Source organism: Corythoichthys intestinalis, chromosome 10 (assembly GCF_030265065.1).
Source record: "Corythoichthys intestinalis isolate RoL2023-P3 chromosome 10, ASM3026506v1, whole genome shotgun sequence".
Taxonomy (NCBI): Eukaryota; Metazoa; Chordata; class Actinopteri; order Syngnathiformes; family Syngnathidae; genus Corythoichthys; species Corythoichthys intestinalis.
In genome coordinates this window covers 30,592,587-30,605,095 of record NC_080404.1, presented here as the reverse complement: position 1 = coordinate 30,605,095, position 12,509 = coordinate 30,592,587, and the positions used below count along the sequence as shown (strand labels likewise).

General features: G+C 37.7%; 1 protein-coding gene across 38 annotated transcripts in view; it reads left to right on the top strand.

Annotated features, from left to right (window-relative positions):
- Positions 1 to 12,509, top strand: part of LOC130923110 (ankyrin-3-like) — a 184,125-nt gene that overhangs the window by 90,050 nt on the left and 81,566 nt on the right. For 27 of the 38 annotated variants that reach the window (XM_057848582.1, XM_057848580.1, XM_057848586.1 and 24 more), the window contains exons 4-8: positions 1,023 to 1,121; positions 3,118 to 3,216; positions 8,025 to 8,210; positions 8,371 to 8,391; positions 12,232 to 12,330. In XM_057848582.1, the coding sequence (XP_057704565.1) occupies positions 1,023 to 1,121; positions 3,118 to 3,216; positions 8,025 to 8,210; positions 8,371 to 8,391; positions 12,232 to 12,330 (504 nt within the window). The remainder of the gene's footprint in view (positions 1 to 1,022; positions 1,122 to 3,117; positions 3,217 to 8,024; positions 8,211 to 8,370; positions 8,392 to 12,231; positions 12,331 to 12,509) is intronic. The other 11 variants (XM_057848597.1, XM_057848577.1, XM_057848581.1 and 8 more) reach the window with 1 other exon arrangement.

Sequence of the window (12,509 nt, the reverse complement as noted above, 5' to 3'; positions counted from 1 at the left end):
CATTAACGGAGTGCAAAAAAACTAAAAAAACTCAAATTATCCTTGCAGTTACGAGTTAATAATGACATGGTTGTTTTGACGAACTCGTCCAAAGTTTATATTAGTAAAATTACACCAAAATCCAAAAAGCTCTTCAGCTGCCCTATAAATTGGACACATATAAAACAAATAAATTCTGAATAAATAAGAATTTAAAAAAGCATTGTTACTAGGTCGGAGAAGACAGCGCGTGTGTGGAGGAGACATATTCCGGCTGCATTGTAACAAGCTCATATTTTCCTATGATTTTCTTTCTTCATTTCAATGGCAAGTGTCACTTTCTTCCTTTTTTCACCACTACTACCACTTGCACAAACCTTCCGGGGATCCATGAGAATTTCTCTCACAAGAAAATCCGACGTGGTGCTGTCTTGCGGGAAAACAATGAATTTGCGGCGCTGTCGTAAATCGTTGCATTTCGAGCATTTCATATGTCGAGACAGATAATTAGTCAAGTTTTAATTTGTATGTCGAAAGAATCGTATACATGTCGATGTGGTCGTATTTAGAGGTAGCACCGTATTTGGGCATTTTCATGGCTTGAACACCCTGATGGAGTGGATAGATGGTTATATATTACATTGTGAACATACATTCCTTTGCAGACATGATTACCTAATTTCCCTGCTAAAGAACATCACATGCATGCAACAGTGCAGTACATCACGAGGCTAAAGGGGCAACACGCGGGGTCATTTTTGCCATCAAGAGGACGGCGCAGGTTCATAAAAGCCTCCTGCGAACATATTTACGATCGAGGCTTGGCGAGGGCTCATTTATGTGCGGGTCGTGTGGCATCGGAAATGACACAATGTTGGCAGCGTAAGCAGTGAAAGCTTGAATGCCTTTGGAACATAAGTCTGATTGGTGTGAGGGAATCACAAGGATACTGTCATGGATATAAACAAACTTGGCTGTGCACACACAGAGAACAGGTGTGTGAGAGCTTAACAGCATTCCTGTGGTTGTTTCATGTAATCCAGAAAGGAAACACTGCCCTGCACATAGCTTCGTTGGCTGGCCAAACGGAAGTCGTCAAAGAGCTGGTCACTAATGGAGCCAATGTCAATGCACAATCTCAGGTGAGTAGTTTGCAACACACTAATCATGTAAGCAAAAGCAGACACAAAAAGCCCCAAAACTGTCGTCAGTTCACTTGACATTTTATCATGAAGTCCGGGGAATCACTCAGCTGATAACTCCTCACTCAATCTGGCTTGGTGCCCAGTAGGCTTCTACCTTTCATAGAGCCGGCGGCCTCACATTTTACTGCCTGCTCTGTCACGTCAAGGTTAAAGCAAGGTCTTACAGTTCTATTTTTTTCCCCTCTATTTTATTTCCACAGTCATCAAAGCAGTGCTTATGTTCTCTACTGTATGTAATATAGTACCGTATTGGCCCGAATATAAGACGGCCCTGATTATAAGATGACCACCTCTTTTAAGACTCAAGTTTGAAAAAAGACTTTTTGAACACCAAATTAATTTTTATACAGAAAATAATTACAGTACATCCAAAACAAATGATTATAACAATATATTTGAGAGAAAAAGCATGTTATTTTCCCTCACTCAAATTTTAATATCTGAACATTTAAATATTTAAACTAAAGTGAATCCACATTCGTAAATGAATGGCTTCTGGTTTATAAACCTATTGTGATAAAACAACAAAATTGCAATAACTGCATGTACCATCAAAGTGAAGTCTAACTGTAACTGTAGTCTTTAAACAAATCTGAATAAGGAAAAACATTGCAATAAAAAATTGCAAACTGGTTAAACTTGAGAGAAGCTGAGATCTGTCATGACAGAACATCGCTTCAATGATATCTGGCGCCATCTAGCGTCGTGAATCGGGAGAGTAGCTGAGATCTGTTATGATAGAACATCGCTTCAATGATATCTGGCGCCATCTGGCGTCGTGAATGGGTATAATGTCTAGACCGCGAATATAAGACGACCCCCTCTTTTTCAGTCTTATTTCAATGCAAAAAACACCGTCTTATATTCGGGCCAATACGGTATATGCATTTTGTGATTGGTGAATCCCAAAAGAAACAGTTTTGCAGTCGTATCAGGATAAGTGCGACTTAAATAATGTAGCATAAATATTCAATTGTTTCTGTATTACTTTTCCCTCTGTTTTTTCTTTCTCTCTGTCCCTTTAAAGTCTTTGTCTGTCCAGCTCTATTCTCTGAATGAACAACACAATATAAACAATCACAATGGGAGTCCACCTAACTCCCATGTGGCACATTAGAACTGTATCAGCCTTTAAAGACACTTAGATTTACTATTTTCCGTGTCTAAGCAGCTTAACAGGACATGTTAAAAAAGTGTCTTGCATGTTACAGTACACCCACACACACTGTAATCTGCATTCTCAAATATGGCCGTTTATGGATTTGCCCCTCAAGCCTCTTTTGTAGTGAGGTGATGAGTTTCATCTAGTCAAACCATAGACTTGTGTAATAGAAAAACAGTGGCTAAGTTGACATACTGTACATGATATTTGGAATAATTTGTTTACATTAGTGACTGATTTTACAGTTGCACATTAATCAACATATTCCTTTCCAAAGTCCTAAAAATGACAAAGGAACAGCCCGATAGCTGTTTACATTGCCAGATAGTCAGTTTAGAATGGAGTTAACCCAGGAGTAGTAATCATTATTTTTTTTAAAACCTGAATTTGAATTTATCCGGGCTTTTGAATGTGTTTACATGGCCTTGGTAGCAGGGTTCATGTCATAAACCCAATTATAAAAGGGTTATTGGCTGAATGTAAACATAGCTAGTGAACACAGACACAGTCTTTACACATTTTTAAACTGTAACAGATACGGACCCAATGTTTTTATTAATCTGTTATGTTTTAGCAATCCAAAGCAACCTGTAACAGGGTATCTTCACTGGCAGACCTCATTATTGCCCACAGAGTTAAGAATGTGTAATTGTTGCTCTGTGTGCCTGCTTTCGATCAACTCTTGCTTCCCAAGTCTGTTTTGACTGGTTACCGATCATATTCCAAAATGTTTAGTTTTCATTTTTATGCAACGTTTTGTCTGTGCTGCAGAATGGCTTCACTCCTCTGTACATGGCAGCTCAAGAGAATCACCTGGAGGTGGTACGCTTTCTTCTGGAGAACAGCGCTAGCCAGAGTATGGCCACTGAGGTACTGAACATACAGCACTGAACCAATTTACTGCACTTCCTCCTCAATAATGTTTTTTCAGTACCAGAAATGCCAAGACTTTTTCCCCCTGAGGCATAGAGAAAAAGTGAAAACATGTTTAAAGGGAACCGCGGATAGAAAAACTTGTAGTTCTTAAAAGATAAACGTTACGATGAGTTAAAATAATTTGATATTGAAACTAGGGCTGTCAAACGATTAAAATTTATAATCAAGTTAATCACAGCTTAAAAATTAATTAATCGTAATTAATCGCAATTCAAACCATCTATAAAATATGCCATATTTTCATGTAAATTACTGTTAGAATGGAAAGATAAGACACAAGACCGATATATACATTCAACATACTGTACATAAGTACTGTATTTGTTTATTATAACAATAAATCAACAAGATGGCATTAACATTATTAACATTCTATTAAAGCGATCCATGGATAGAAATACTTGTAGTTCTTAAAAGATAAATGTTAGTACAAGTTATAGAAATTTTGTATTAAAACCCCTCTTAATATTTTCATTTTAATAAAGTTTGTAAAATGTTCAATCAAAAAATTAACTAGTAGCTCACCATTGTTGATGTCATAATTATGGTGCTGAAGCCTGAAACCCATAAAATCAGTCTCACCCAAGCGCCAGCAGAGGGCGGAAAAACACAAAGATCAAGTGGAAATGACACTTTGCTGTCATTTTAATCTATTTGAGCGGGTCATGTGCGTTAAATGTGTCAAATATTTTAACGTGATTAATTTAAAAAATTAATTAACGCCCGTTAACGCGATAATTTTGACAGCCCTAATTGAAAACCCTTTTGATGTTATTGTTTTTATACAATTTGTAAAATTAACTTGTATGTTGTCATTGTTGTTGATGTCGCAGGGTGGTGATGTCACTGGGTCACGCTGCCGGGCTTTCAGAGTATGACTCTAGCGACATAGACGAGTCATCTTTTCAGCCCTTTCAATTTGAACCCGAGAGGAACATTAATGAGCATGACAGCACTGTCGCTATTTCACAAAACGAGCAGCAGAAGTTAAATGAACAGCAAATATGGGATGAGACGAGACAAGAGAAGGACAAAACCGGTGTTCTGCCAAAATGTACTACACCGGTGAAATGTCCTACAAGAGGCGAATTTGACACCCAAAGTACTACCATGCGCTTTCAGCTTGTTGTTTAGATGATACAAGCAGAGCATACTAAAGAATCCTTATGGAAATACTTAAACGTAGTATTATCAAATAAGGGTGGTTTAAATACGCTACGTGACCAATGTGGTCAACAGATCAACAATCTGCTTTAAAGCTACCACAAGAAAACACAACGCTTAAAAGTATGAGAGGGAAACATATGCAAAAAGTATTTTGAGGCAATGTAGAGGTAATAAAAGACTCAATAAAAACACAAATAGCAAGTACTTGCTGCTTTTAACTGATATGTGCATGTATTGGACTTGCCGCGTAGGAAGGAATTGCAAAACACCGGTAGTGTTCGTTGAGTGACAGTGACAGTTGCGATCTCCGCAGAAGCGTTCAAGAGAACACTGTTTGTAACATTAAGTAACACCACAAGGGCCATATTATTTTTTTCTACATCAATAGTAAGTGTATTGTTTATCGATCTATTAGCTGCAATCAGTAATTCAAGTCTTCAGATGAAAACCATTGCGTAAAAGGGTTTATTGAACACACAAAAAACACACGATCGCGAAAAGGGAGACCAAAAAAAGTGTCCGTGACAGTTGGTTGGGGTCAATAGCCCAATGGAAGAGGCAGAAGAATGAAAAAAAAAACACGGCAATGATGCAACTAGCAACAAAGGGATATACAAAGTGTCAAATGGCAGCAATATCTCGGCAACCTGCCTAGGATGGGTTTAAAGACACTGCCGATGAGCTGGAATTGGATGCAGGTACGTTGTCGGGAACTCATCCCATAGCTCTATAACAAAACAATCTTACCAGCAGCAGAATGTGACAAAATCATGTCAGTCGTCATATGAGCTTCGCTTGCTAGCTAGCACAGCTATTCTCCCAGTCCAGCCCAACTACGTCATCATCCCGAGCGTCCATTGGGCGCATAAAACATGGCGCCCTCCATAGGTCAAAACATGTACTAAATATTGTAGATTTTTAAATCAATGGCAATATTTTGTTTCTAGTAACATATTTTAGTAAGACAGAAAAATTGTGGCTTATTAGAGCCTGAAAGTCTTTAACTCAGAGGTTCCCTTCAACATGATGAAAACAGTCCATATATAATTATACAGTAAATTGTTTGGATACAGTACTGTAATTATTTTTTGGAAAAACTGCTTTTTTGGCAAATAGCCCGATAAAACACAGATCACCACTTCCAGAATCAAAATAAGCACAAAACTTAATACGTTTTTGTTGTCAATTTTTGAAGACGTCACTTGAACATTGTGTTCACAAATCGCATCTTGAAAAATTATTCTTTACTAACTGTTATGAAGAACAAATTAGTTGTCTTCGTCCTTGCATCTCATCCTGCTTGTCGCACATTCTCTTTGTGGGGTGCTAGGCCCAGTTTCATTGATTGTTAGTGTCTAAGAGCAAAAGTAGAGTGACCTTGAGCGTATTCTCTCTGTTCCGATTTAACGTTTTTTAGCTCGGCAGACACACAAATGCATGTGCACTTAACAGTCACAGCAGACTGATAGAATTGGTAAAACTTTATAATAACTATCCGTTTACTAGTTAATAGATCATTAGTAAACAGTTGATAAATGATTTATTGCTGATTTGTGAAGTATTTGTTAACAATTTGTTAAGCATTTACAGGGTGTTCTTAACCTGAAACACAGTTTGTGTAGAAACGTTTCAAGTTTTTGTGTGTAACGTGTGGCATTTCTATCTTTTCAGGTTAAGAAATGCCGTTCACTTCAAAAGAAAAGGCATTTTGATAAGGCATTTTGCAGGCAGCGCTCATGTTGCACATTTATGAAAATCTGCCATAGAACCAACAAATATATGTAATTTTCTTTGTAAATTTAACAAATAAAACTTATGACCTTCAACATAAAGTGTATATAGTTTTATTAAGATCCATCAACTAGCATGGGCATTTAGAATGGGGTCAACCATATTGGAACACCCTGTAAACAAATACTTCACAAATCAACAATAAATCATTTATCAGCAGTTTACTAATGATCTATTAACTAGCAAAAGAGATAGTTATTATAAAGTGTTACCAATTAATTCAATAACCAATGGATCAAGAGTAAAGTACAGTATATGAACTGGCAGAAACACACACCACCCTTTGTCGGGCTAACACATACACGTACATGCAAACATTGTGCAATACAGTTGCCTACAGTACAGCTCAGTGCATGACAACTCAACACTGAATTATGCACCTTAAGTAAAATGTACACTGGTGAAATTTCTCCTTATGTAACGTACATCAGTGCCCTACATTATGTGCCTTATAAATGCAAAATAATGCATTAACCTCTCCATTATCTTGACATTTTGTAAGGTTTATTATTCATGCAGTTTATAATGGCCTGTAAGCACCACTAATGTACTTATAATCTTTAGGTTCATAGGGGGTTTAGTCGGAATGTGCAACATTAAGTGCTTAATTTCATTCATAACTAAGCTAATTTAGTGTCTCACTGTACCTGTTTTAGCTTAGTGCAGTGATGTCCCCCACGAAGCAAATCTAAACCATAAACGTTTCACTTAAAATCTTATCTTCTCCATCCTCCCGTGACCTGAACCCTATTGAGAACGTTTGGAGATATCATCATGCAAAACGATTGCATGCTGCATAGTAATTCAAGAGAAAAATCCTAAGTCTTAAATAGAAATGTAAATTGACCTTTTGAAATGTTTTTGATTAAAATATCTTTTGATTTTAAGTCATTTCACGTTCCAATGCTATAAATTTCACAAAATACTAACAATGTTTTAACAACTTTTAAAATATAATACACTATTGTGTGTATTCATTTAAAGTTCGAGTGGTCTCCAAACTATTCCAAGTAGGGCTGCAGTGGGGGCAGGATTTCACTCCAACAAAACAAGACCACACCTTTCCACCAATCTGGTGTTTTATAAGTGTAATCAGTTGATTGCAGTCAGGTGCTGCTTGTTTTAGTAGAAAGTAGAAACCACATTGGTTAAAAGGTCTGTGCTTGATCAGTATGAACAAAAACCAGAACCCACAGCGGCCCTCGAGGACTGGTTTGGAGACCCCTACAATACACCTATTAATTTGATTTTAATTTTTACATTTTTTTTATATTAGTTCAAAATGAACAATAACCACACGGTCCCTAAATCTCTCATCAGCCCAGAGACATGAAAAGCACCACTGAAGAGCGTGCATGCCCTCTACCGGCTAACTCGGTACACACTGGCAACAATAAGTACACAATTAATCAAATGAATTAATCAGCCCTGAGGCAGAAAATGCCTAATCAGGCTCTGAGGATTGATGTGTATACATCCTATTAAATGTCATTGTGATCTGTTCACGAATAATGGAGGACTAGCGTTTTAAGTCCGCAATTAATCAATCAGACCTGAGGCACGAGAATAAAAAAAATCTGGCTCTTGGGATCCACGTGTATAAATCCTTTGAATATACCTACCAAATTTTGTTCTGATCTGTCCACGAATAAAGGAGAATTAGCAATTTTAGTTACTGTCTTTCCAAGAAGTGGGCGACAACTCGAGACCTCCCTTCAGGTGGTCTAAGAACACTTTCACTACTGCCACCAAAACAATATCCCCTCATCACTCACTGTCTGCAGGATGGCTTCACCCCACTGGCGGTGGCCCTCCAGCAGGGCCATGACCAGGTGGTCTCCCTGCTTCTGGAGAACGACACCAAGGGCAAAGTGCGTCTACCCGCCTTGCACATCGCCGCGCGTAAGGACGACACCAAGGCCGCGGCACTGCTCCTCCAGAATGACCACAACGCAGACGTGGAGTCCAAGGTTAGGCTTCCGTGATTGGGGGAACATTTCATATCTGCTTTTATTTCTTGCAACTACATTTTAGGATTTCCTGAGATCCTCCACTCACAATGGAGGCCCATTACTTCTCTTGTTTTCCTCACTAACTACACATTCTCTCCTCTCTTGGCTGACTTTGTAGATGATGAATAGAACAACAGAGGTACACCTCTACTATGTCCATTACTTAGTCTCTCCATCTCAGCTCATAAAAATATTGGAAAAAAAAGAACCCACCCATAAGAGTTCCCTAGACTTATTGCAGTTTCAAGCCCCTTTTTCTCACCCTTACCCTTTGTTTCCGTTAAACGTCATCCTTCTCCTCCTCCATGGCTTCACTCATGTAGCAGGAAAGAGACTGGGGTATCCAAGCTCTCCTTGATTTTAATGGTTTCATGGCGCCTAAAATGTAAGCTTCGGCTGTTATTTTTGGCAAATGATTTGAGTCTCAAAGTCGACTTAAATGTCATAATTCTGTGATCCATGAAACTGATTAACATGATAACCTGGATGTCGAGCATGTCGAGTGGTTATCAGCAGTGGCTTGCCTTCAACCCGCATGGCAACTGATTCTCCGTGATGCTACAATGAGCCCAGCCTGATAGTTTAGTAGTCTACCTTTTGTTTGTTGTGTGAAAACTGAGAGCAGAGTATTTACAGCAATTCTATGTTGGGACGTTTTGGTATTTATATGTTTATTATTATCCCAATAAATTATTCAGCATTTAAGGGGCCTCAGCATGACTGAAATCTCACCAATATTTGCAAACATGTATATGTTTTTGATCTATAGGAACAAGAACACAATACGAACCAGTAGCTAGAAAGCGAGCAATAAAATTGCGTGAATTAAGTTCCTGCACCATAGCTAATTTGTAGGGATGAAATTTCAATTCTTCATGGAGGATTCGTCTCACAGAACGAGCAGAAAACCCAAGAGCAGATGCATGTTTGCGGGCAGACCATCGGGGAGATCTCAAAACAGATTGTCTCACCGCATCAATGTTTTTGGGTGACCTTGCTATTAATGGGAGGCCAGATTTCTTTTTCTTTATATCACCTGTTTCCCTGAAGTTGTTTACCCATTAATCAATTGACTGCTGGCCAGGAACACGACCACGGGGTCAATATTGAAATGTCTACGGAATGCACGTTGTGTTGCGATGATTGAGCAACCGCTTGAAAAAAATGCCTCAACAGCGAAAGCACGTTCCAACTTCGTCCACTCTATGACCCTCACTGGGGTTCTTGAAAAATGAACACAAAATAAATAACGCATGTTAAGAACCAAAATTTAAGCCCCACCCTCTCAAATAAGTCCATCCCTACCATCCTCAGAGCAACCATTGCTTCAGGGCGCCAAATCTAAATAAGCAGGTTTCTCTGCCCCACCCTGTATAATGAGTTCTGTTACATAGGAAATGTTATTTGTCTTCCCATGTTGTAAGGATAGAATTGACCCAACCCTTATTAAGTGAATTATTTTCATCATGTTCAGACTTATTTACACCTTCTCACGTGTTGAATGTGCATGTCCAATTTTCCCCTCAAATGCACGTTTGATTGGCTGAAGACTTGCATTTATTTAAAATGTACAGTGTTTATTCATTTTCGACATTATTTATTTAAAAATTAGGGATGTCCTGATCGTATATTTTTGCACCAGAGTCAAAGTTACATTATTTAGAGAATCTGCTGATACCGTGTCCCGATCCGATACTGAAAAAAAAAAGTTTTTTTTTGTTTTTGTTTTGAACAAAAGTTCCAAACATTACAGTACTTCCTCTTCTGCTTTTTCCAGGAGTATAAAACATATATTTTTGTTTCTTTTGAAAATGCCATAGTATTCATCCATTCATTCATTTTCCATGCCGCTTTTCCTCACGAGGGTCGCGGAGGTGCTGGAGCCTATCCCAGCTAACTACAAGCAGTAGGCAGGGGACACCCTGAACTGGTTGCTAGCCAATCGCAGGGCAGCCATAGTATTTCTGGATAATTATTATTATAATATTATTATTAGGGCTGTCAAACGATTACAATTTTTAATCGAGTTAATTACAGCTTAAAAATTAATCAATCGTAATTAATCGTAATTAATCGCAATTTAAATCATCTATAAAATATGCCATATTTTTCTGTAAATTATTGTTGGAATGGTAAGATAAGACACAAGATGGATGTATACATTCAACATACGGTACATAAGTACTGTATTTGTTTATTATAACAATAAATCAAGATGGCATTAACATTATTAACATTCTGTTAAAGCGATCCATGGATAGAAAGACTTGTAGTTCTTAAAAGATAAATGTTAGTACAAGTTATAGAAATTTTATATTAAAACACCTCTTAATGTTTTCGTTTTAATAAAGTTTGTAAAATTTTCAATCAAAAAAGAAACTAGTAGCCTGCCATTGTTAATATCAATAATTACACAATGCTCATGGGTGCCTAAACCCATAAAATCAGTCGCACCCAAACGCCAGCAGAGGGCTACAAAACTCCAAAAAACACAAGTAACAAGTTGGCATTGCACTGTGCTGTCATTTTAATCTGTTTGAGCTGGGCATGTGCGTTAATTGCGTCAAAAATTTTAACGTGATCAATTTTTAAAAATTAATTACCGCCTGTTAACGTGATAATTTTGACAGCCCTAATTATTATTATTACTAAAAAATAAAATTAAGAAATTTAAAAAAAAAATAAAAATAAAAACCTGATCATGATTCTTCATTAGTCTTATTAATGTCCCGTCCCCAACAAATAGTGAACATGCAAGTTATGCTGTTATATCGTCCCTACCAATGTTGAGACCAAACCTACGCCCTTGCAAGGAATAAACAAGAACTTAGGCATTTTGGTTTCAAGCAGCTTCTTTTTACCTTCCCTCAATGGTAGTGCTGTTGTTCAATAGAATATGACGCTCTTTCAGACCAAAGAATTCTAAACCCGCGCACTGATCTGTCGCTAATTATTGGACACTAAACACTAAACACATTGAATCTGCCAGTTCCTTTGACATGCTGTAAATTAATTTGTGTCTTCGGCATTTTTGGCTTTGGTGACTCCCAACGTTTGCATGCAATTTCCAAGAGATTTCTTGTTGTCTGAAGCGTTTTGCACGGTACCAGAGTAGTTTTTCTGCTACAACAACACCAAAACAAGGCTCGTGCATGAACAAAATGACTTAAAGTATTTGTTCATCTTTTTTCTAACAAATCAGAGGAATTTGTTAACGCTTTTTCTTTTAGTTTTATAGTACGGTATGGTGTTTTTCTTTTCTTTGGTTCCTTGCGACATTTGATATCTGTCAGCAAACACGAGGTTACCCTTAGATTACCAGTAATGTGGAGTAATTACACACCTTAATGTGAAACTGTTTTGTCATTTTGACAGCTGACACTCACTAAGCCAGGAAATGACTCTTATTCAAAAGGGTGTGTTTATTTACAGGGTCACTTTAGCACTCTTAATTAAACATCTAGATTTAAAATAGTCTACCTAAAAATGGGTGATGCTTCATAAGGTACAGTGACAGTTTTTTTGTAATGCAACTAGATACTACCACAGTCATGTTGATCAATTCAATACTATAAAAAAAAACTCAAAATAACAGCATGTAACTGTGACATCTACTGTGCATCACCCGTCACAGTTCATTATCATAGTTACCAGAGTTGCTGATGGTAAAATACATGTAAGATGTGTTAGAAATTATTTTGTAAATACAGGTACGTATGTACTTTTGATAGTGTTTTGATGCTCACAACTTTACAATCCACATCCAAGCCTAAATGTTATACTGAACTATATTTTGTCTTGTGGACAGTACATCATTGGCCCCCAATGATGATTACTCAATTAAAAACAATGAGAAAAGTTGACTATGTCCTTGTTAGATTGGGTATGAGTGATTGCACGGCTGTGAGTGATTTTTTTGTTTGTTTTTCCCCTTTTTATTGTTTGTGAAACAATGTGTTTTTACATGTGTCCCAATCAGAGCGGCTTCACCCCACTTCACATCGCAGCCCATTACGGCAACATTAATGTGGCCACACTGCTTCTAAATCGAGGGGCCGCAGTGGACTTCATGGCCAGGGTGAGTTTAGTGCAACCTCTTCTTTCTGAGAGCAGATGTACATACTGTACTTCATAATTCCACCATGTAGGATCACATCTGAATTAACACACCTTTAAAAATGCCATGACAGACACGCTAAACAGGATGGATGACGGACTGACGGACATGCAGATCCATAGATAGTTTCCTTCCATTTG